The sequence below is a fragment of the Oncorhynchus masou genome, chromosome 1 (assembly GCF_036934945.1).
Source record: "Oncorhynchus masou masou isolate Uvic2021 chromosome 1, UVic_Omas_1.1, whole genome shotgun sequence".
NCBI lineage: Eukaryota > Metazoa > Chordata > Actinopteri > Salmoniformes > Salmonidae > Oncorhynchus > Oncorhynchus masou.
In genome coordinates this window covers 35,207,741-35,234,525 of record NC_088212.1, presented here as the reverse complement: position 1 = coordinate 35,234,525, position 26,785 = coordinate 35,207,741, and the positions used below count along the sequence as shown (strand labels likewise).

At 42.7% G+C, this 26,785-nt stretch overlaps 1 protein-coding gene across 1 annotated transcript in view; it reads right to left on the bottom strand.

Moving 5' to 3' along the window:
- LOC135543086 (single-stranded DNA-binding protein 2-like) overlaps window positions 1-26,785 on the bottom strand; it is a 105,003-nt gene that overhangs the window by 54,568 nt on the left and 23,650 nt on the right. The window contains exons 2-3 of the mRNA XM_064970172.1: window positions 2,124-2,196; window positions 281-342 (exon numbers count right to left, since the gene is read on the bottom strand). Coding sequence (XP_064826244.1) covers window positions 281-342; window positions 2,124-2,196 — 135 coding nt within the window. The remainder of the gene's footprint in view (window positions 1-280; window positions 343-2,123; window positions 2,197-26,785) is intronic.

The following is a 26,785-nucleotide window of genomic DNA, read 5'->3' as shown; positions in this document are numbered from 1 at the left end:
TCATTCTGATTATTCCAGAATGTTACCAGGGCCTGTATTCACAAAGCATCTCAGAGTAGGAGTAGAATAGCCAGGTCCCCATGTCCATTCATTATAATCGAAAAGGGAAAACTGATTCCAGATCAGCACTCCTACTCTGAGAAGTTTTTTTTTATACAGGCCCAGAAAGGTCGATTGATAAGTAATAATAATTTAAAACAAGTTGTAATAGAGAAGAGAGGAGGATGAAGATAAAGGAGAGGGTGAGGGAATGGAGTGAAGGATGTAGTACTGTACTCACCACCACCAGGAGTGGAGGAACCCTGGGGGCTCTCCTAATGTGATGTTCTTCTCCCATCGGATCTACCCAAGAGACAGACAGAGAGGGTGAGAGAGAGAGAGAGAGAGAGAGAGAGAGAGAGAGAGAGAGAGAGAGAGAGAGAGAGAGAGAGAAAGAGAGAGGTTTCAAAGGTAAATAATGTGTCAGGTGTAGACCCCATTGTACTCCAACTGAAGTCCTCAAGTATGTGTGTGTGTGTGTGTGTGTGTGTGTGTGTGTGTGTGTGTGTGTGTGTGTGTATGTGAGCACATGTGTATTGTGTAACCTGACAGAGCCCATTGTTAGTTGTGGGGCTGTTCTTAAAGACATGTACAACCTGAGAGGCCAATCTGTCCTTTGTACAGGCCACACACACTGAACCCTGAAACACTACTGTGTTTGCTTTGCCCCATCACTATCTTTCTTTTGCTCGGTCTCTCTTTCAAACCTTAGCATGCCATCTCCTGTGCCTCCACACAAGGTCAATGCAAGCAGTAACATCATCCTCTGGACTAAACCTGATTTATGGACACACACAGGAAAGCATGCACACACACACACACACACACACACACACACACACACACACACACACACACACACACACACACACACACACACACACACACACACACACACACACACACACACACACAAAAACCATGTGATTGAGTGGTGGTGTAGAGTGGATGTCTACGGAAACTGTACACAATGGGGCGACTGTCATGGTATTGTTTAGGCTGGCTCTGAGAGTGACATCACCCTGCTGTAGAAGGTTTACAGCATGACTCAACTCCCCTGTTAACCTGACTTTCCGATCCTTCTCTCTGTCAGTCTCTATCTCTACTTAGTTGAGGAGCCTATTTGAAATAAACAACTACAGTCATAGCGTGAACATTCTGTTCATCGTAGCCAATGTTTGACAGCATCAACAGTGAGCACCATCCAACTAAACCATGTTCCCTCGGCAGCAGAATAAGTGGTCTGTCTGTATTTGGCCAATCTGAGGTTGGGTTGTGGTTGTGTTGGGTCTCAGGGTCTCAGCTTGGAGATGTCAACAGACGTGCGTGGTAAACACAGCTCTATGGAGTGCCTAACAGCTATTTAAAGCCTTGTTCCTCTACTCCAGTAGGAGCCATGGTGGGTTGGGTAGTGTAGGGGGATGGGAGGGACGGCTGTGTTTACACACATCCCTCTTTCAGCTAATGTGCTCGGCTCCCACACTCAAATACACCGCCTCCCTCTCTTCTCCTTTCATATCCACCATCTCCGGAAGACAGACGGAGTGATATGCCATGGGATGCCAGAGAGGAAAGGGTGTATGTATTTGTGTGTGTCTGTGTGAGGGGGGAGAGGGGGGTGGAGCCAGCTGATGCATCCTCTATCACTTTTTTCTTTCTTTTGCATTTTAATTTAGAGTGATTTGGAGGAAATTACTGGTTTCAACTTTCATACCTCCTTACCTGCATACACACAGAGAGACAGAGACAGAGAGACAGAGAAACCTGCCAGCTAGGTGGTCTATCGTAACTCTCTGGGCTGATCCCAGTAATGGAGGCTAAATACTGAACCCCCTACTGCCCTGCCAGCTCAGCACTCCTCACTAATTCAATTACACACACACACACACACACACACACACACACACACACACACACACACACACACACACACACACACACACACACACACACTGCATAGGAGGCAGAATCAGCCCTGCTCTAGGAGAGTGGACACACACACACACACACACACACACACACACACACACACACACACACACACACACACACACACACACACACACACACACACACACACTTACCTCTGAGAGGAAGGTCTGTGCTGACTTCTGTGCCCCTACGTGCAGCAGGTACTCATACACATAGAGAGCTAACCTGCACAGAGAAACATAAGGATGACATGTTAGTAGGATGATTACCAGAGTAAAGTAGTGTGGCCACACTACGCCGTGTCAACTGCATAACACAATTCGACCTATCCTTTTCAATTCCAACCATTTCAACTTTGGGCCATATGAGACAGAGCTTCTATACCCTCGACAGACTCTGCAAAAGCTGAAAACACACAGGCAGTAGAAGAACAAACAGCATGCTGAGATGAGTTGGCACAGAGGGAACACACAGGAAATGCCTCTGTTTTACCCCAGGCACTATATACCACCCCCCAAAACACTGTGCTTTTCCCACACTGGGAATTCATTACACACTTGATTCATTCATTAATTCTTTACTCTGTACTGCTCTGTTGATCAAGCTAACTTGGAGGGCAGGCAGGTGGTCTACCTGATCCACAGATACAAGATATCCATTGATCTGTCAGGGATCAATGCAGGATCAGTCAGTCTCTTAACAGTACAATTCAGGCTTGGCTGGGTCTCGGGAGTTACAGAACCGTAGAAACATGGATTCAGTCTAGAGCAGCGGTCTTAAACATAAGGCCCGTGGGCTGGATCCGTCAGCCAGCCCATTCAATCCAGCCTGTGGGGGGTTTGAGGAAAAAATAAATAAAACATTTATACATTTTTTTACAGATAAAAACAATCCCAATTGACAATGAAATGACTCAAACCAATGTCCATAAATGAAAGTGCCCATTGCTGCCATGGTCGAGAGCGAGGTTCTTGTCAACATAATGCAACCATCTTTTTGGCTGCTGAAAATGGTACGCAGCCTCATCTGGATGTGTCCAAAGTTCAGCATTCACCTTCTGTCAAGCCGTCTACGCATACAGTTTGATGCATACGTTCGATAAATCCAACGTATGTATCACACAGAACATACCGCCACTGCCTCTGCAGCGCAATGCTGCAAGGCAAACGCACTGTTCCATTGGAAATTAATGTACTTCTGGTGTACCAAAATGCAAAAACACCGTCGGTGTGATCGAGGCGTAAGTCCGGCAAGCCATATACGTTTTTCGTGATCAGTTAGGTTCAAGGAAGAATCATCAATCAGAAGAAGTGTAGTTAGTGAAAATGGAAATCTGTTTCCAGAATGTGGGGTATTTTGGACTTAGAGCCTCTTCACACTTACTACACTTTTCGTAAAAATACCGTTGGCTAGACAAATGACTCAAATGTGAACTTGCGTACTTGCTTACGTCTCAACGTCCGCTACCTCCGGAGGTAACGCAAGACATCGCCCGACATTTGCCCCCCTTGAAGCAGACAGAAAAGTAAATAGAATTGTCTCGTTGAGCCAACACTCCTACAGTATAAATGGTAATAGCAGAGCAATGTTTTTGAAACAGCTGAAATGTACAGCATGTTCAATTCTGAAATTGTTGCCGTATCGGCCGGCTCTCACTGAGCCACACAGTGGTGTAGTGTTGGGTATAGGCCTACGCAGGTATACGCCATATACCCACTTATTTTTCAGTGGGCATTGCCTACACCCACTTCTTATTCCCCACTGATATTTATCAAAGTAGTGTAGTGGAGGAATACGCCCGTATCAATTAATAGGGTTGATGGAACAGATCGGAATGTTTAGCTTAATGTTGATAAACTATTCTTTTTTCACATTTTAGGCGCAGCAATGTATACACCGCAGTAGACCTACGTGTGAAAGTTCCAAAATGCAATTTGCGAGAAAATACTGTTCTAAAATGCAAGCTGTTTCATGGACAGATACGGACATATCCATTAGAAAGCGGGTGGATTTAGAGATGCAACAACTATCATGGGTTGCTAATATGATTAGAATAATGCCTTCGGCTACTAGGCAATGAAAGAAAACCAATAGAACAGGAGAATGCATATGAGTAAGTCTATAAAAATGATTGCCTCCACGTTTCTATGGTGGGACTTTGGCTATAGGCTACTTTGTCGCAAGGTAAGACATGCCTCATAATATAAAATAAAATGTCTACATTTCAAACTATTAAGGAACAGGAAAAATAGATTGACGCTAATGATAGGCCTAACCATCTTCAGGTAGATGGAAAGGCTTTCCCAAAAACCTTCTCTATTAAATGTTAACTAGCTACAATGTAGCCAATGCCTACCTGGCAGAATGATATCATGATGATGATAATTTGCATCAATCCAGTGACCATTTATTTCGCAAACTCCATCTCATGTGCTACAGAAACACCGTTAATCATACAAGAGTCCTAGATGCCTGCATACTTTAATGAAAGGCTACTCTAAAAAAAACACATTTCTTAATGTTTTCCCCAGACCTCAAAAGTGGTCTCCTGATGTGGTTTAATTCGAGTGTCCCCACTTCTCCAGAGTGTCCCCACTTCTCCAGAGTGTCCCCACTTCTCCAGAGTGTCCCCACTTCTCCAGAGTGTCCCCACTTCTCCAGAGTGTCCCCACTTCTCCAGGCACCACTACACGACTGGAGCCACCTAAAACTATGGAAGCCCATCCCCACCACCAAAAATATGTCAAATGGGATATATTTTTTCATTTATAACATTGTGGTGATTTCAGGAGGTGGTGGGGATGTTTCCTGGGGCCCAGAGTTTTTCCTAATCTGGTAGCTCCTTAGACTCTCCTTCATATCACGTAGTGGGAATAGGGCCTTAGAAGTTCACTTGACTTTTCTCCCTGGTGAGGGTAGTATGAAAGCTCACCAGCTCTCTGGATGTGTCCCAAATGGCACCCTATTCCCTTTATAGTGCACTACTTTTGACCAGAGCCCTGTATGCCCACGTCATAAGTAATGTACTAATAAAGGGAAAAGGGTGCCATTTTGGGTGCATCCTGTGTCTGTGCCCTGCCATGCAGCGTAGCAGGCAGCAGCATAGCGTCTCCTCAGTCTAGACGAACATCTCAGACTGGGACAAAAATAAACCCTCCAGACACCTCTAGTCTACCTCTCTAAAGATGATGGACTGCACATCTCTCCAGACTCTCTCTCTGTGCCTCTTGCCCTCGCTCGCTTTCTCCACCTCTATCTTTGCCTCTTTCCCTCACCTCTCTCTACATCTCTCTTTTTCTCTCTGCCTCTTTCCCCTCGCTCTCTCTCCAATTCTCTCATCTATCTTGTCTTTCTCTTGAGAGGCCTTGTGTTTAATGATGAAGGGATGAGGTATGAAAGGAGAGCACAAGGAGCAACACAGTGTCTGCAGCAGGCGGCGGAGTGGCGTGATGTTTAACCACAGAGAAGACAAAGCTTTTCACAGGGACAAGGTTAACGCAACGACGTTCCATGAATAAAACATGGCGATGTTCTTAAGGCTGCGTCTCTTTCTATCTCTGTCTGTCTGTCTGTACAATACAATATACTTTATTGATCATTTACACGGACATTCATTTTGGGAAGTCAGCATACAAATACACAGACAAAAACATAAACCATGCAATACGGAAAACTGGAAAGTTAGTACACAAGTCACACATATTAATGTCTCTGCGGCCTACTGTCCGACCGTATATTGGTCCCTGCATCTGGCCTATGTCCCACTGTTCGGCCTAATGGCCATTGGCATGAAATCTCGCTCTCTCTCTCTCTGAAATATAATGGGTAATCAATATTACGCTGTGATTCTACTGTGTGGCCCTAAGAGACACATCTGCCCATTGACACAAGATGACAGAGAGGAGACAAGAGGAGAAGAGAAGGAAGAAAACCAAGGAAAGAGAGAAGAGATTTTAAAAAAGGATAGGAGAGATCTGGAGAGGTGAAGAGAAGAGTAGAGAGAAAGGGAGATGAAAGGAACAAGAAGAGGGAAGAGGAGAAAAGGCTAAGTATAAAGAGGTGCTAATTCCCACAGCTGTGTTTCTACTGACCTAAGAAACGCAGGTTTAAATGCACTGAGGCTTGGCAAAAATATACCTATAAATCACACTTATTAAAATGGCCCTGTCTGTTCCTCCATTATTGTGTGGAGCTCTCTCTCTCTCAATTCATTTCACAGGGGTTTTGTTGGCAAAGGAAAAATGTTCACATTGCCAAAGCAAGTGAAAAAAACGATCAACTATAGTGAGAAGACACAAAACAATGACATACTTTGAATTGTATAGTAAATATTGCACTCAAAAAGGTTTCAAAAAAGATAGACATTTCAAAATGTTATATTAGCAGCTATTTACATTGTTTTAGCAATGTGCAAATAGTTGTAGTATGAATAGTAGGGGAAGATAAATAAACAGATAAAATATTGGTGGTATTTACAATGTTGCTCCAGTGGTGCCCTTTTCTCAACGGGCCACAACTGTTGCTGCTGTGATTGCACACTGTGGTATTTCTCCTAACAGATATGGGAGTTTATCTATGTTTGATTTGTTTTCATTTTTTGGAGTCTTTGTGCTCTGTGGGAAATATGTATCTGTAATGTTGTCATACATTTGGTAGGAGTTTAGGAAGTGAAGCTCAGTTTCCACTTCATTTTATGGGCAATGGGCACATAGCCTGTTTTCTCTCGAGAGCCAGAGGCGGCCTCTCTCAATAGCAAGGCTATGCTCACGGAGTCTGTACATAGTCAAGGACTATGGGTCTTAATTGTGGGTCAGTCACAGTGGTCAGGTACACTGTGTACTCGTTGTTCAAGGCCAGATAGCATTCCAATATGGTCAGGTTTTTTTCCGCTCTCTCTCTCTCTCACACACACACACACACACACACACACACACACACACACACACACACACACACACACACACACACACACACACACACACACACACACACACACACACACACAGGTGGCGGTCGGTGCCGGTTAAGATCAGAGAGGACAATATTTTTTTTTATGACCGTGCCATTATTTCTATTACAGCATTTTGGGTGACTGTCATTCATATTCCATTCACACAGCTCAATGTAACATTAACAGGTTCAGGATATTAAACTAACTTTCCCTATACCCATCATGAGGTTGCTCCAACCTAGCCTACGAATATGTATACTTTCACAACTTAGGTGCATAGGTCAAGAGAAAAATTTGCGTCATCAAGGTGACAGACAGTGACACATTCCATACCGCCTTGCACACTATTGCCTGCATATAGCTGATACAGGGTGTAATCATTAGTCCAAACAGTTGCAAACAAGAGTTTCTATTGGCAAATTCAGGTATGTTTATCCCACACACACAGTTCACCTTCATAGCAGCCACATAAGAACAAGATGATCACTTTGCTCATTGTATAATTCCGTCTCGCATCTATGACTACGCACTCTCGTTCTCTCACCTTCTACCTTCACTTGTGGACTTCAGTCCTGTGCTTAGCTCCATCCCATCTTTATAAGTCTTTGCTGATGTCCAAGCATACCCATACCATGATGCAGCGAACAGCATGCTTGAAAATAAGGAGGCAGTTACCATGATGTGATGTGTTGGATTTGCCCAAAACATAAAGCTTTGCATTGAGGCCAAAAAGTGTATTCCTTTGCCTTGTTTTGTTTCAGTATTACTTTAGTGACTTGTTGCATACAGGATGCATGTTTTGGAATATTTATATTCTGTGTATTTTTATTCTTCTTGTCACTCTGTCATTTAGGTAATTATTGGGGAGTCAGAACCATGTTGTTGAACCATTTTCAGTTCTCTGTAGCTGTTTTAAAATCACCACTGGCCTCATGGTGACATCCCTGAGCAGTTTCTTTCCTGTACTGCAGCTCAGTTCAGAAGGACAACTGCATCTTTGTTGTGTCTGGGTGGTTTAAAACATCATCCACAAAATAATTATTAACTTGACCATGCTTGAAGAGATATTCAATGTCTGATTTGCTATTGTTACCCATCTACCAATTAGGAAATGGAAGACATACAAGACCACTGATAATCTCCCTCGATCTGGGGCTCCACGCAAGAGCTTGTATGTATGTATGTATGTATGTATGTATGTATGTGTGTGTGTGTGTGTGTGTGTGTGTGTGTGTGTGTGCGTGTGTGTGCGTGTGTGTGAGTGAGTGAGCGAGCGTGCGTGCGTGCATGCATGTATGTATGTATGTATGTATGTATGTCTGATACTTTTTTAGGGGGTACATAACCTTTAATATTAAGGCCAGCATCCCAGAACATCCTCTTCACTGTTGACGTTGAGACTGGTGTTTTGCGTGTACTACTTCATGAAGCTGACAGTTGAGGAGATACTTGTCCTCTTGCTCAGTTGTGCACCAGAGCCTCCCACTCCTCTTTCTATTCTGGTTAGAGACAGTTTGCGCTGTTCTGTGAAGGGAGTAGTACAGAGTTGTACGAGATCATCAGTTTCTTGGCAATTTCTCTCATGGAATAGCCTTAATTTCTCAGAACAAGAAAAGACTGACAAGTTTCAGAAAAAAGTGATTTGTTTCTGGACATTTTGAGCCTGTAATCGAACCCACAAATGCTGATGCTCCAGATACTCAACTAGTCTAAAGAAGGCCCGTTTTATTGCTTATTCAATCAGAACACAAGGCCATGTCGAAGTGACCCCAAACTTTTGAACGGTAGTGTACAGTCGTGGCCAAAAGTTTTGAGAATGACAAATATTAATTTTCACAAAGTGTGCTGCCTCAGTGTCTTTAGATATTTTTGTCAGATGTTACTATGGAATACTGAAGTATAATTACAAGCATTTCATAAGTATCAAAGGCTTGTTTTGGCAATTACATGAAGTTGATGCAAAGAGTCAATATTTGCAGTGTTGACCCTTCTTATTCAAGAACTCTGCAATCCACCCTGCAATGCTGTCAATGAATGTCTGGGCCACATCCTGACTGATGGCAGCCCATTCTTGCATAATCAACGCTTGGAGTTTGTCAGAATTTGTGGTGTTTCATTTGTCCACCCGCCTCTTGAGGATTGACCACAAATTCTCAATCGCATTAAGGTCTGGGGAGTTTCCTGGCCATGGACCCAAAATATATGCTTTGTTCCCTGAGGCACTTAGTTATCACTTTTGCCTTATGGCAAGGTGCTCCATCATGCTGGAAAAGGCATTGTTTGTCACCAAACTGTTCCTGGATGGTTGGGAGGATGTGTTGGTACCATTCGTTACTGTTGGCAACACACAGGACTGATGGTAGCGCTCACCTTGTCTTCTCCGGACAAGCTTTTTTCCGGATGCCCTAAACAATCAGAAAGGGGATTCATCAGAGAAAATTACTTTACCCCAGTCCTCAGCATTCCAATCCCTGTACCTTTTGCAGAATATCAGTCTGTCCCTGATGTTTTTCCTGGAGAGAAGTGGCTTCTTTGCTGCCCTTCTTGACACCAGGCCATCCTCCAAGTGTCTTCGCCTCACTGTGCTTGCAGGTGCATTCACACCTGCCTGCTGCCATTCCTGAGCAAGCTCTGTACTGGTGGTGCCCCGATCCCGCAGAATAAACTTTAGGAGATAGTCCTGGTGCTTGCTGGACTTTCTTGGGTGCCCTGAAGCCTTCACAACAATTGAACCACTCTCAGTGAAGTTCTTGATGATCCGATAAATGGTTGATTTAGGTGCAATCTTACTGGCAGCAATATCCATGCCTGTGAAGCCCTTTTTGTGCAAAGCAATGATGACGGCACGTGTTTCCTTGCAGGTACCCATGGTTGACAGAGGAAGAACAATGATTCCAAGCACCACCCTCCGTTTGAAAGCTTCCAGTCTGTTATTCAAACTCAATCAGCATGACAGAGTTATCTCCAGCCAGGGCTGAAATGCAGTGGAAATGCTTTTTGGGGATTCAGTTCATTTGCATGGCAAAGAGGGACTTTGCAATTAATTGAAATTCATTTGATCACTCTTCATAACATTCTGGAGTATATGCAGGTAGGGGGCAACATTCGGAATTTTGGATGAAAAGCGTGTCCAAATTAAACTGACTGCTACTCAGGCCCAGACGATAGGATATGCATATAATTGGTAGATTTGGATAGAAAACACTCTAAAGTTTCCAAAATTGTAAAAATAGTGTCTGTGATTATAACAGAACTGATTTGGCAGGCGACAACCTGAGAAAAATCCATTCAGGAAGTAGGATTTGTTTTAGTTTTGTTGTTTTCTATTCACTGCCATTACAGTATCCATTGACTTAGGACTCAAATTGCAGTTCCTATGCCTTCCACTAGATGTCAAGTCTTTAGAAATTGTTTCAGGCCTGTATTCTGAAAAATGAGGGAGTAAGAGCAGTCAATGTGTGGACCCTGCAGTGTCACATAGCTTTTTCATGCGCGTGACCGAGAGAGTGCCTTTCTTGTTTACTTTTTATGTTGACAATGTTATTGTCTGGTTTAAATATTATTGATTTAGGCTAAATACAACCTGAGGATTGAATAGAAACATGTCAAACGATTTTTATATGAACTTTACGGATACAATTTGGATTTGAGGTTTTTGGCTATAAAGAGACATTTTAAGGAACAAAACAAACATTTATTGAGTAAATGTCTGAGTGCAACCATATGAAGATCAAAGGTAAGTAATTCATTTTCTCTATTTCTGACTTGTGTAACTCTTCTACCTGGCTGGTTACTGTTTGTAATGATTTGTCTGCTGGGCGATGTTCTCAAATAATCGTAAGGTATGCTTTCGCCGTAAAGCCTTTTTGAAATCTGACACCGTGGTTGGATTCACAAGAAGGTAATCTTTAAAACTATGTAAAATACTTGTATGTTTTCTGAATTTTTATAATGAGTATTTCTGTATTTGAATTTGGTTCTCTGCAATTACACTAGATGTTGGCCAGGTGGGACGCTAGCGTCCCACATACCCTAGTGAGGTTAAAGGAACAGTTAACTTAGATATCCTAGCCAATTTGCCAAAACTATAGTGTGTTAACAAGACAGTTGTGGAGTGGTTGGAAAACAACTTTTAATGACTACAACCAGTGTGCATGCAAAAGTATGACTTCAACTGTACTATATCAATTTTACGTACACAATATACATTTTGTTTGTTTTCAATTCCATCCTTCAGCTATCTTCAACCCTCCCATCTAACGCTGAAGACCATCCAGTTGATTTCTAGCTGCCATATATTTTTCCACATTTAACTTATCTGATTTGTTAAGCCAAAGTTTACTCCTGAACTAATAAAGGCATGCCTAAAAAAAAGGGGGGGGTGAATTCTTCTGCAATGACTATATTTTAGTTATTTAATTTGTAGAATTTTCACTTTGAAATAATAGTGTAGATCAATGACAAAAAAAGCACAATTAAATCCATTTCAATCATACTTTTTCTAACGCAACAAAATAAAAAATAAAATCCAAGGGGGTGAATACTTAGATACCCACTGGGCCTGTCAACTGGATGTGATAAAGGAAGCAAACACACCAAAAGCTCTTAGAATTACTCAATAAATTAGTCAATAAACTCCCAAAAATGACTAGCTCTCCTGACCTGATCTGTGAATGATTCAATAGGACCTGAAGAGCCAGAAGAAGGAAGTTAACAAAGCCAAATACTTTTCAATTGTATACACTAGGCCTATGATCGATCATAACAAAATATATTTTCTATTTTCAGTAGCATTTATCCTTGCTCTTGAAATTAGCCTATTGAAGACAAACGGTTATCTTTGTTTCCCACAGCAGCTGCACTAGCAATCTACTTTGACCAATCTGTGAAGCCAATGAGCTCCACCTTACATTAATCACGGTGAATCAGGATTGAAACAGGATCAAGTGTTTGTCTCGTCTATATGAGTGTGTGTGTACGTGTGTGTGCGTGCGTGTGCGTGAGTGTGCATGCGTGTATGGGACATGGCCTCCTTCAAATTCAAGTATTGTCCTCAGCACTCACATCTAATTAAATTCATATGTTGGTAGCATGCTCCTCTGAGTCTACAGTAGTGCAGCAGAAGTCTCCAGGAGGCTCAGCAGCCAGGACCAGGCTAGCTGTAGCTTAATGAAGTCAGGGAGCTGAAATGCTGCTGATTCTCCATTTTCCCCTTTTCACTGAACAGCACTAAGAGAGGAGGAGATGAGAATTCTTGCTGTTTGGGCAGACCTCAGCACCTGGGCCTGTGAAGTTACCCTACTTTATAGAATCAGCTTATGAGACCAGCACATCACTGCTAATCAATTTACTGCCACTGTAAATCACACCTGGAGTTAGAAATCAAAAAAGACAATTCATTTGGCACTTAACTATTAAAGATGAAATGGAAATGGGCCAAAAGTCATTATGTTCCTGCTAGTGTATCAGCATCTGTGACAAAACACAACATTATCTGTAAGACATGCTCAATATGAGTGCAGGTGTACTGTATGGGTCAAACAGACTTGCAGCTACCCTTTGACCTTGTCCAGGAAACAAGCTGATTTGTCATAACACTCTTAGAAAAAAGGGTTCTAAAAGGGTTCTTCGGCTGTCCCCATAGGACACAAAATCATCATGCGTACCTGTATCCATACCCACACATGCAGTCAGAGCCAGCCCTAGCCTTTTGGGGGGGCTACAGGTAATTTAGTTGGGTGTCTCCCTTCACCTTGCGAGCAAAACATTTTAGCAGCTCTCCTCTTGACAGCGGAGAGAACAAATATAAGTTTTAGAGTTAATTTCCTGCAATTCTACACGTCATATGCATATGCAGAGAAAGTGTTGCAGTTTTAAAGAAAGTTTGATGTAATTCTACACACTTTGCCATGGAGTGGAAAGAAATGTTTGCAGTTTTAATATGATATCTGATTGAGAGTGACTAACAAAATCAATGGGGACCACCTGCTTTCTACAAATTTAGATAGATTGGTAAGTTAGCTGGTTAGACTAACAAAATGTTAGTTGACATTGAGTGTCTCAGTGACTGACATAACAAGATAACTGCGAATGCATAACCTAATAAAGAAATTGCACCTTGTGTATTCTACCATTTTAACTCTCAAAAGTAAGTTGAGACCCCGACGGACGGATGGACGGACAGACAGGGGGGGTCTGCGGCATTTGATCCGCAGGCCTACAAAAAGGGGGTCTCAACCCTTTTAGGTTCTAGATAGCACCTTTTTTTCTAAGAGTGTAGAGCAGACAGTGCTGACTGGTGTTGGACAGAGAGGAATTGGATCCAGAGATGGAGAGAGAGTAAGAAACAAAGGAAGGGAGAGAATGACAACAAAGGAGAGAAAGAGAGATCCCAGTACCACAGCTGTAGTACAGCCTCGAAAAAGGAGGATACAGCCGTTTCGGAATGGTGACAGTTAATCTTCCACAGATTTGCAACAGAGATGAAAGGTTCTGGTAAGGAGAGGGAGAAGGAGGTGGGGGGATTAGAGGAAGAGAAGACAGACGGGGGTCTGAAGGAGGGGGTTAGTGGGTGAGCCACACAAGTAATACTCCTGAGGTCTGGAAACGTTAATATTCTAATAGTGACGGATCTGACAGAACAAGCACCGGCCTAGCCAAGCACCCCTGCTGTGCCCTCCTTCTGCAAATTAACACAAACCCACACTGGAACAAGCAAAAGAGAAAAGTAGGCTCTTTCTCCTGCCTTTCTCCCAAATACACACTAGAAACACAAATACAAAGACCTTCAGGAGAATTACAACAGATTGCATTTCTGCAGTATGGAAAATATGAATTTCCACATGAGTAGTAATTTCTGAGAAAGTAGTAAGAACGAAGAGCGTGAATATGAGTTAAGACCAGAGCTGACATTTTTAAAGTGCATATGGAGTTCAGTCAAAGGGTGTCTGTCTGGCAGACAAAAACATAATAAAAAGTGAAAATGGGGTGTTAAAAATGGTGAAGGATGTGAACCTAAATCTGCTTAATATTTTCTTTCTTATCCCAGAGAACTCTCCGTGTCAATTGTCAAATCAAATTTTATTAGTCACATGCGCCGAATACAACCGGCGTAGACATTACAGTGAAATGCTTAATTACGAGCCCCCAACCAACAATGCAGTTTAAAAAAAATACAGATAAGAATACGAGATAAAAGTAACATGTAATTAAAGAGCAGCAGAGAAATAACAATAGCGAGACTATATATAGGAGGGTACTGATACAGAGTCAATGTGCGGGGCACCGGTTATTTGAGGTAGTATGTACATGTAGGTAGTTATTAAAAATACTATGCATTGATGACAACAGAGAGTAGCAGTGGTGTAAAGAGGGGGGGGGGTGCACTGCAAATAGTTGGGTAGCTTTTTGGGTAGCTTTTTGACTAGATGTTGAGGGGTAGAATCTTGGGGGTAGAATCTGTTTAGAAGCCTCTTGGACCTAGACTTGGTGCTCTGGTACCGCTTCCAGTGCAGTAGCAGAGAGAACAGTCTATGACTAGGGTGGCTGGAGTCTTTGACAATTATTAGGGCCTTCCTCTGACACCGCCTTTGATAGAGGTCCTGGATGGCAGGAAGCTTGGCCCCAGTGTTATACAGGGCTGTTCGCACTACACTCTGTAGTGCCTTGCGGTCAGAGGCCGAGCAGTTGCCATACCAGGCAGTGATGCAACTAGTCAGGATGCTCTCGATTGTGCAGCTGTAGAACCTTTTGAGGATCTGAGGACCATGCCAAATCTTTTCAGTCCCCTACGGGAGTAGCTGGTGCTCTCATGCATGTTTCAGTGTCATTTGCCTCGAAGCGAGCATAGAAGTACTTTAGCTCGTCTGGTAGGCTCGTGTCACTGGGTAGCTCTCAGCTGTGCTACCCTTTGTAGTCCATAAAGGTTTGCAAGCCCTGCCACATCCAACGAGCATCAGAGCCCGTGTAGTAATCAATGGCTTCGGGTTGGGGTATGTACAGTTGAAGTCGAAAGTTTACATACACCTTAGCCAAAAACATTAAAACTAGTTTTTCACAATTCCTGACATTTAATCCAAGTAAAAATTGCCTGTCTTAGGTCAGTTAGGATCACCACTTTATTTTAAGAATGTGAAATGTCAGAATAATAGAAGAGAGAATTATTTATTTCAGCTTTTATTTCTTTCATCACATTGCCAGTGGGTCAGAAGTTTACATACACTCAATTCGTATTTGGTAGCATTGCCTTTAAATTTTCTAACCTGGGTCAAACGTTTCGGGGAGCCATCCACAAGATTTCCACAATAAGTTAGGAGGAATGGGCCAAAATTCACCTGACAGAGCTGGTGTAACTGAGTCAGGTTTGAAGGCCTCCTTGCTTGCACAAGCTTTTTTAGTTCTGCCCACAAATTTCTTATGGGCTTGAGGTCAGGGCTTTGTGATGGCCACTCCAATACCTTGACTTTGTTGTCCTTAAGCCATTTTGCTACAACTTTGGAAGTATGCTTGGGGTCATTGTCCATTTGGAAGACCCATTTGTGATCAAGCTTTAACTTACTGACTGATCTCTGGAGATGTTGCTTCAATATATCCACATCATTTCCTGCCTCATGGTGCCATCTATTTTGTGAAGTGCACCAGTCCCCCCTGCAGCAAAGCACGTCCCACAACATGATGCTGTCACCCCCATGCTTCACGATTGGGATGGTGTTCTTCAGCTTGCAAGCCTCACCCTTTTTCATCCAAACATAACATTCTATTTTTGTTTCATCAGACCAGAGGACATTTCTCCAAAAAGTACGATCATTGTCCCCATGTGCAGTTGCAAACCGTCGTCTGGCTTTTTCACGGCAGTTTTGGAGCAGTGGCTTCTTCCTTGCTGAGCGGCCTTTCAGGTTATGTCGATATAGGACTTGTTTTACTGTGGATATAGATACTTTGTACCTGTTTCCTCCAGCACCTTCACAGGGTCCTTTGCTGTTGTTCTGGGATTGATTTGTACTTTTCGCACCAAAGTACGTTCATCTCTAGGAGACCAAACGAGTCTCATTCCTGAGCGGTATGACGGTTGCATGGTCCCATGATGTTTATACTTGCGCACTATTATTTGTACAGATGAACGTGGTACCTTCAGCCGTTTGGATGAACCAGACTTGTGGAGGTCTACAATTTTTTTTCTGAGGTCTTGGCTGATTTCTTTTGATTTTACCATGATGTGAAGCAAAGAGGCACTGAATTTGAAAGTAGGCCTTGAAATACATCCACAGGTACACCTCCAATTGATTCAAATCATGTCAATTAGCCTATCGGAAGCTTCTAAAGCCAGGCACAGTCAACTTAATGTATGTAAACTTCTGACCCACTGGAATTGACCCACAGTGAAATAATCTGTCTGTAAACAATTTTGGAAAAAATTACTTGTGTCATGCACAAAGTAGATGTCCTAACCGACTTGCCAAAACTATAGTTTGTTAACAAGAAATTTGTGGAGTGGTTGAAAAACTAGTTTTTTTTTTCAATTTTACCCCTTTTTCTCCCCAATTTTGTGGTATCCAATTGTTTTTAGTAGCTACTATCTTGTCTCATCGCTACAACTTCCGTACGGGCTCGGGAGAGACGAAGTTTGAAAGTCATGCGTCCTCCGATACACAACCCAACCAAGCCGCACTGCTTCTTAACACAGCGCGCATCCAACCCGGAAGCCAGCCACACCAATGTGTCGGAGGAAACACCGTGCACCTGGCAGCCTTGGTTAGCGCGCACTGCGCCCGGCCCTCCACAGGAGTCGCTGGTGCGCGATGAGACAAGGATATCCCTACCGGCCAAGCCCTCCCTAACCCGGACAACGCTAGGCCAATTGTGCGTCGCCCCACGGACCTGCCGGTCACGGCCGGTTAAGACAGAGCCTGGGCGCAAACCCAGGATCTCTGGTGGCACAGCGAAAACGTGTTTTAATGACTCCAACCTAAGTGTATGTAAACTTCCGACTTCAACTGTGGGGATGACATCATCAATGCACTTATTGATGAAGCCAATGACTGATGTGGTGTACTCCTCAATGCCATTGGAGGAATCCCGGAACATATTCCAGTCTGTGCTAGCAAAACAGTCCTGTAGCTTAGCATCTGCTTCCTCTGAACACTTAATTTGATCAAGTCACTGGTGCTTCCTGCTTCAATTTTTGATTGTAAACAGGAATTAGGAGGATAGAATTAAGGTCAGATTTGCCAAATGGAGGGCGAGCTTTGCACGCATCTGTGTGTGGAGTATAGTTGGTCCAGAGTTCTTTTTCCTCTGGTTGCACATGTAACATGCTGAAAGAAATCTGGTAAAACGGATTTAAGTTTCCCTGCATTAAAGTCCCCAGCTACTAGGAGCGCCACCATTGGGTAAGAGTTTTCTTGTTTGCTTATGGCAGAATACAGCTCATTCAATGATGTCTTAGTGCCAGCCTCTGATTGTCGTGGTATGTAAACAGCTACAAAGAATACAGGTGAAAACTCTCTCGGTAGGTAGTGTGGTCTACAGCATATCATGAGATACTCTACCTCAGGCGAGCAATAGCTCGAGACTTCCTTAGATATCATGGGGCTGCCCCCTGTTCTATCCTGCCGGTACATCGTATAACCACCCAGCTGTATGTTGAAAAACTGTAACATCTTATGCTTCAGAGTCGTTCAGCCACGACTCTAAAGCATAAGATGTTACAGTTTTTCATTTCCAGTTGGTAGTTTAATCTCCCGCGTAACTCATCAATTTTATTGTCCAAAGATTGCACGTTTGCTAGCAGAATGGAAGGAAGTGGGAATTTATTTGATCGGCTACAAATTCTCAGAAGGCAGCCAGACCTTCGCCCCCTCTTTCTCCGCCTCCTCTTCACGCAGATCACGGGGATCGGGGCCTTTTCCCGAGGAAGCAGTGTATCCTTGGCGTCGGGCTCATCAGTGTTGTGAAAGGGGAAAAAAGGATTCTGCTAGTCCGTGGTGAGTAATCGCAGTCCTGATGTCGAAGTTATTTTCAGTCATAAGAGACGGTGGCGGCAACATTATGTACAAAATAAGTTTAAAAAAAAACAAGTAACAAAACGCAAATAAACGAACAAAAAACACAATCGGCTGGGGGTGCGTAAAACCTCTACCATCCTCTCCGGTGCTATCTTACATCTGTAGGGTTATTATGAGCGTTTCAGCATGAAATATCCTGAACATTTCTTTTACACACTTTTATTTATCTTAATATGTCAAGTTGCGGAGTTAATTGAAAGTAATGCTTTTTTCATGTTTAGGTTATTTTCTCTTGAACCATATGGTCTATCCATTAGAAACTCATGGACAATATGGACACCGCTATAAAAAAATGAATACTACCATAGATTACCTGTAACTTTGGTAAATTACCGGTAGTTTTGCAACTCTAGTCAATAAACACACAAACAATGAGAGACGTAATAGTGAAATTAGAGAAGGACATGACTGTTATTAAATTGACACCACAACACAACTTTAGGGATCATCTCCTCTCCTCTGAAGCATCCCAAACCAGCATGAAGTAAACACCACAGACCGGGAAAGACTGGAATGGCCCAGGGCCTTCATGTCATTTACAGCCATGTGTGTGTTCCAAATAGCACCCTATTCCCTATACAGTATAGTACACTACTTTTGACCAGAGACCATGGGGCTCTGGTCAAAAGTAGTGGTTGTTACAGGGAATAGGGTTCAATTTAGGACACATCCTAACACGGAACCCAAACCGGCTGCACAAGTGCGCCATCGTGCGCTGCTATCGTGCATACATTTATTTTACACCCCCACACCAAACGCGATGACGACACGCAGGTTAAAATATCAAAACAAACTCTGAACCAATTTAATTTGGGGACAGGTCGAAAAGCATTAAACATGTATGTGGCAATATAGCTCGTAATATTATCTTGCACCTGCTAGCTAAAGTTATTGTGTCCTATTTAGCTAGCTTGCTGTTGCTAGCTCATTTGTCCTGGGATATAAACATTGAGTTGTTATTTTACCTGAAATGCACAAGGACCTCTACTCTGACAATTAACCCACACATAAAACGGCCAACCAAATCGTTTCCAGTCATCTCTCCTCCTTCCGCGCTTTTTCATTGTTTAACTTATATGGTGATCACATCTAAACTTTCATTGTATTACCACGACGATTACCAAAACAGTTCATCTTTCATTCACACACGTGGGTATAACCAATGAGGAGATGACATGTGGGTACCTGCATCTATAAACCAATGAGGAGATGGGAGAGGTAGGACTTGCAGCGCAATCTGCGTCAGAAATTGGAATGAGTTCTATTTTAGCCCTTGGCGTCGCAGACGCTCGCGAGCAGTGTGGGTGCAATAATTGAATAACAAGGATTTCTACATTTATTTTGTGATGCTCGCGCACTCGACGTGTCTGGTCTGGTCAGCATGTTAGAGGAAGGGATCAGGCTTTAAAAGGAGAGCTGAGCAGCGATGAAGGACTGAAGGGAGAACAGGGCTTGGGACGGAGTGCAGCCTTTGTGCTCAGCCAAAAATGTCTGATTAATCAGAGCCCAGCAGCAGGGCTTTATGTGCCATTAAAAGGCTCTCTAAATGTCCTGACTTCATTCATAGAGGGGAGTATCTTCAGCAGGGAAGAGGCTCTGCCAGATAGAGAGCAAAATGGCAGAGAGGGAGAGGACAGGGGTATTGAGATACAATAAACAACCACAACTATAGAACCATTACAATGGTGAATCATTGATCTAATACATAGAGGGCTGCACAACAACCGCAAAACAACACCAACAACAACTGGTGAACGTATATACAGTGGGGCAAAAAAGTATTGAGTCAGCCACCAATTGTGCAAGTTCTACGCACTTAAAAAGATGAGAGAGGCCTGTAATTTATCATAGGTACACTTCAACTATGACAGACAAAATGAGAGAAAAACAAATCCAGAAAATCACATTGTAGGATTTTTAATGAATTTATTTGCAAATTATGGTGGAAAATAAGTATTTGGTCACCTACAAACAAGCAAGATTTCTGGCTCTCACAGACCTGTAACTTCTTCTTTAAGAGGCTCCTCTGTCCTCCACTCGTTACCTGTATTAAAACCTCTTAGAGATTGCGCTACTTTTTTCAACATTCTGTTAAAAATCGTGCAACATTTCAACGTCCTGCTACTCATGCCAGGAATATAGTATATGCATATGATTAGTATGTGTGCATAGAAAACACTCTGAAGTTTCTAGAACTGGTTCAATGGTGTCTGTGACTATAACAGAACGAGCTCCGTGGTTAAAATCGCCAGAAATACTGGTCACTAAATCGGCGAAGAAAAAATCAATCCGCCAGCCCATTTATTGTCTATTGGAAGGAAAAATAATTAAGGGTGAGATTACAGTTCCTACAGCTTCCACACGATGTCGCCAGTGTTGTGATTTCGATTCAACTAAATTGTTGGTCATCTGAGTAATAGCCACATCCGGTTGTCAAGTCCACAGCTGTAAACAATGGAACCGGAAAAGTTAGTTATGTTTCCCAAACTCGTGCTTATTGAATACAGATCGCTCCGTGATCAATTTGATCGTTTATTAACGTTTAGTAATACCTAAAGTTGGATTACAGAAGTAGTTTGAAGTGTTTTGTCAAAGTTTATAGGCAATTTTTTTAATTTTAAAAAATAACGTCGCGTTTAAAAAATGTGTTTTTACTGGATCTGACGGTGTTCATAAATTGACATTTTGGGTACACAAGGACCGATTTAATCGAAAAAAAGACCCAATTGTGATGTTTATGGGACATATAGGAGTGCCAACAAAGAATCTCGTCAAAGGTAATGAATGTTTTATATTTTATTTCTGCGTTTTGTGTAGCGCCGGCTATGCTAATTCCTTTGTTTACGTCCCTTCTGGTATTTCGGCGTGTTGCCTGCTATCAGATAATAGCTACTCATGCTTTCGCCGAAAAGCATTTTACAAATCTGACTCGTTGGCTTGATTCACCACGAGTGTAGCTTGAATTGACTACCCTGTATGTGAATTTTAATGAACGTTTGAGTTTTAACGAGTGCTATTAGCATTTGGCGTAGCGCATTTGCATTTATTGTTGGCAGGGGGTGCGGTTGCGTCCCGGGTGGGCCAGACAGGTTAATGGCACCTGTTTGAACTTGTTAACAGTATAAAAGACATCTGTCCACAATCTCAAACAGTCACACTCCAAACTCCACTATGGCCAAGACCAAAGAGCTGTCAAAGGACACCAGAAACAAAATTGTAGACCTGTCCCAGGCCGGGACGACTGAACCTGCAATAGGTAAGCAGCTTGGTTTGAAGAAATCAACTGTGTGAGCAATTATTAGGAAATGGAAGACATACAAGACCACTGATAATCTCCCTCGATCTGGGGATCCACGCAAGATCTTACCCCGTGGGGTCAAAATGATCACAAGAACGGTGAGCAAAAATCCCAGAAACACACGGGGGGACCTAGTGAATGACCTGTAGAGAGCTGGGACCAAAGTAACAAAGCCTACCATCAGTAACACACTACGCCGCCAGGGACTCAAATCCTGCAGTGCCAGTACATGTCCAGGCCCGTCTGAAGTTTGCTAGAGAACATTTGGATGATCCAGGAGAAGATTGGGAGAATGTCATATGGTCAGATGAAACCAAAATATAACTTTTTGGTAAAAACTCAACTCGTCGTGTTTGGAGGACAAAAAATGCTGAGTTGCATCCAAATAACACCATACCTACTGTGAAGCATGGGGGTGGAAACATCATGCTTTGGGTCTGTTTTTCTGCAAAGGGACCAGGACGACTGATCTGTGTAAAGGAAAGAATGAATGGGGCCATGTATAGTGAGATTTTGAGTGAAAACCTCCTTCCATCATCAAGGGCATTGAAGATGAAACGTGGCTGGGTCTTTCAGCACGACAATGATCCCAAACACACCGCCCGGGCAACGAAGGAGTGGCTTCGTAAGAAGCATTTCAAGGTCCTGGAGTGGCCCAGCCAGTCTCCAGATCTCAACCCCATAGAAAATCTTTGGAGGGAGTTGAAAGTCCGTGTTGCCCAGCAACAGCCCCAAAACATCACTGCTCTAGAGGAGATCTGCATGGAGGAATGGGCCAAAATACCAGCAACAGTGTGTGAAAACCTTGTGAAGACTTACAGAAAACGTTTGACCTCTGTCATTGCCAACAAAGGGTATATAACAAAGTATTGAGAAACTTTTGTTATTGACCAAATATTTCTTTCCCACCATAATTTGCAAATAAATTCATTAAAAATCCTACAATGTGATTTTCTGAATTTTTTCCTCTCATTTTGTCTGTCATAGTTGAAGTGTACCTATGATAAATTACAGGCCTCTCATCTTTTTAAGTGGGAGAACTTGCACAATTCGTGGTTGACTAAATACTTTTTTGCCCCACTGTATAGACCTATTACGCTACTAAACCGTGACATAAAAACATAAAGGTGTTTGGGTGGGTACGCTCTCTGAGAAGCTGTGTCCTACAGCAGGCTCAATCCCAAATCACTTTATGATGTTTAATCTGGCTCAATGCAACTAATCCCTTTTCTCTTTTCATTAGGGGCACATATTGTCTTAATGAAGCAGCAGAGAGGAGCAGGACAACCAGGAAACAAGTATTACGCTGAATGCATTGTTAGCCCCATGCTGAGAGTGCCTTGCTGTTATTAGGGGAATTCTCCTCACCATTTTACAAATAGATTGGGAAAGACCTCATTGGCAATCTCTCTCTCCGTCTCCCTCACACACACACACACACACACACACACACACACACACACACACACACACACACACACACACACACACACACACACACACACACACACACACACACACACACACACACACACACACACACACACACACACACACACACACACACACACACACACACACACACACTTAATACACTGGGGAGGGACACCGAGACAGAGGAGCAATGAGAAAGAAACTGAACGTGGATGAAATAGAGAAGATGAGGAAGACCACATTCAGGAGATAAGATGTGTGCTGATAATATTGACGGAAATATATGGTAATACAAAGTAGTAAAAGAGAGAGATAAAGACGGCGATAGAGAGAGAATGAGAGAGAGAGAGAGAGAGAGAGAGAAGGAAGGATGGTAAATGATTAATGATGAGGGGATGGCAGGCAAGGTCAGAGCAGAGCATGGAGGAAAGGAGTGATGATGCAGCCAGTGAACAAAACCTATGGACAACAAGACTAACATGCTGGTCAGGCACTCTCATACCACACTTAAAGGACAATGTGTCTCCCAAGCCATACTAAACAACAGGACATTCAGTCACAACATAAACAGTGGAATCTGAGGTAAATAAGTGCTGCTGTCAGTGAGTGTATGATGATCTGAGTGAATATCTAGTCAAGTCCATGCACGACACAGTATGTCACGCTATAGTGACATTATCACATAGAAAGTTGTACCTTGGTCACATAAACAAACTGGCAATCTCAAAGGGTTTATGTCGTTTGCCTCACCTCATAACTTCTGTAAAGGACAGTAATGTGCATGTACGCAAGCGCCCACATACGCACGCAAGTACACTTACACACACTCACACAGAGGTTTATAGACCACTCTCCATCAGTTTGGCAACCTGTTCTGATTGTCTTGTAGCAATGTGGCTGTAACGGCCCTCCAGTGAATTCCCAAATGTCTGTAGCTGTCCATTGATGCATTTCTAATTGGCATTTCTGCTGATAGTCACGTCAGATCTATATTCTCCATTATCCTATACCCACGTCCCCATAGACTTCTCTAATGGCTTCTCCTTCAAGGCAAAGATATGAAGGAAAGTTTTATTGTAATATAAACTTGACTCTCATTGAGTCTTTGTATAATCTGAGGAGAGTTTGAGAAGTAAAACATCCAAGTTGAATATTAACATAGCACACGTCATAATCCCGCTTTAGAAGGGCGTGAGTGAGGAGAGACACAAGTGTTTATCTGTCTATGTTCTCTGTTATGTCTCCACAGGCGGGGGTCTCGCACTGCTTTACTGTGTCAATGTTTGTATGGCGCTTTATCCCTCTCACTTCCAGCAAACACGTTAAACCCCTCAGCAGTGAAGGCCTGGCCATGTGACAGAGATACAAACCGAGGGCTCTCTAAACTGGCCTAACAGCCCTCCCTGGAAGAACACCAGTCACAGTGAACACAGCCAGGTCACACCAGATCAAACTCACAGTAGCTGATAAAAACTATTATTAAGGTTATCCATACAGTCACAGCGTTGACACAATATATACAATGTCAATATGAGCTTCTGTGTATTATGTCAACATGCGTCATAATCATCTCAACAATTTGTCATTTCATACAACAATGGACTACAGTACACAGAGGGCCCTGGCAGGCATGTAATATTGCAACAAACTAGAATTCCCAGTCAAATATAAACCCTCAGGAGAGGAATTTTGAGAGTAAAAACATGTTCCTCTGGTCCAGTCTTGCGTACCAAGGTAAGTCAGAAGAATGAAGTTCATATCCGGTGTGGAGCTCTGTGTTCTTTGGCGCACCTCAGAGCATCCCTCCTGTTTGCATTTCATTAACTCCTGAGCCCCCACCCCACCCCATCTCCTGGGGTCGCTCCAACTCAGGCTAAGGGTCACGCAGACACCATTCACAAAATCGTCACTCAGGAGAGACAACAACGATAAGGTGTTGAAGGGATGGGGATGATGAAGTGACAAATGTACACTTATCCTATTCTAAGTTGGCCTGGTGTTGTTACACTGCCTCCTGTTACACAAATGACACTATCTATGACAGCTTATTATTTGTTTCTGCAGAAGACGACTGATGTACAGTGCAGAGGCTACATTGATGCATGGCACATAAAGCACGGGACCAACACCCCAGTTTATTAGAAGCACTGTAACAACCTACCCTTACTCACAACCAGTGGCGTAGTGCTATTGTGCTATACATTTTTTTAGTTGCGGGAGCATTTGTTTGTTTATTTTTTTTATGACGTCATCATTTCTCAGTCAAAGTTTGTTACCGACAGATGTAGCCTATTTAATATAATTACAGAATATGCCTCAATGCATCCTCCAATTGCAACGTCTGCCTGTGCCCACACATTGTTGTCTCAAGCTCTATTTTTAATACCCGCAAACTCCAAGTTAGGCATTGCTATTTCAAAATTGGCCATCATTACTGTCGATTGTGAATGATAATTCTTCCCATTTTACTGGTAAAATGTTCAAACTCCAAAACTGCATCCCAATCATGACTATTCAGCTTCAAAACGAGCTAACCATCCTAAAGTCTCATAAGAAATGAGCGAGGAGGTGTTTTTGGTGTAAGACTAATATAGGCCTACTATTCTATATGCTATTATATTCGGTTCTGTTGTGTAAAATTCAAATCATGAGACCTACAGTCGAAGTCGGAAGTTTACATATACCTTAGCCAAATACATTTAAACTCTGTTATTCACATTTCCTCACATTTAATCCAAGTACAAATTCCCTGTCTTAGGTCAGTTAGGATCACCACTTTATTTTAAGAATGTGATATGTCAGAATAATAGTAGAGAGAATGATTTATTTCAGCTTTTACTTCTTTCATCACATTCCCAGTGGGTCAGAAGATTACATACACTCAATTAGTATTTGATAGCATTGCCATTCAATTGTTTAACTTGGGTCAAACGTTTCGGGTAGCCTTCCTCAAGCTTCCCACAATAAGTTGGGTGAATTTTGGCCCATTCCTCCTGACAGAGCTGGTGTAACTGTGTCAGGTTTGTAGGCCTCCCTGCTTGCACACACTTTTTCAGTTCTGCCCACACATTTTCTATAGGATTGAGGTCAGGGCTTTGTGATGGTCAGTCCAAAACCTTGACTTTGTTGTCCTTAAGCCATTTTGCCACAACTTGAAGTATGCTTGGGGTCATTGTCCATTTGGAAGACCCAATTGCGACCAAGCTTTAACTTCCTAATTGATGTCTGGAGATGTTGCTTCAATATATCCACATAATTTCCCACCCCATGGTGCCATCGATTTTGTGAAGTGCACCAGACCCTCCTGCAGCAAAGCACCCCCACAACATGATGCTGACACCCCCATGCGTCATGATTGGGATGGTGTTCTTCAGCTTGCAAGCCTCACCCTTTTTCATTCAAACATAATGATGGTCATTATGGCCAAACAGTTCCATTTTTGTTTCCTCAGACCAGAGGACATTTCGCCAAAAAGTACGATCTTTGTCCCCATGTGCAGTTGCAAACCGTAGTCTGGCTTTTTCATGGCGGTTTTGGAGCAGTGGCTTCTTCCTTCCTGAGCGGCCTTTCAGGTTATGTCGATATAGGACTCGTTTTACTGGGGATATAGATACCTTTGTACCTGTTTCCTCCACCACCTTCACAAGGTCGTTTGCTGTTGTTCTGGGATTGATTTGCACTTTTCGAACACCAAAGTACGTTCATCTCTAGGAGACAGAACGCTTCTCTTACCTGAGCGGTTTGATGGCTGCGTGGTCTCATGGTGTTTATACTTGCGTTACATTGTTTGTACAGATGAACGTGGTACCTTCAGGCGGTTGGAAATTGCTCCCAAAAATGAACCAAACTTATGGAGTTCTACAATTTTTTTTCTGAGGTCTTGGCTGATTTCTTTTGATTTTCCCATGATGTCAAGCAAAGAGGCACTGAGTTTGAAGGTAGGCCTTGAAACACATCCACAGGTACACCTCCAATTGACCCAAATGATGTCAATTAATCTATCAGAAGCTTCTAAAGCCATAACATCATTTTCTGGAATTTTACAAGCTGTTTAAAAGGCACAGTCAA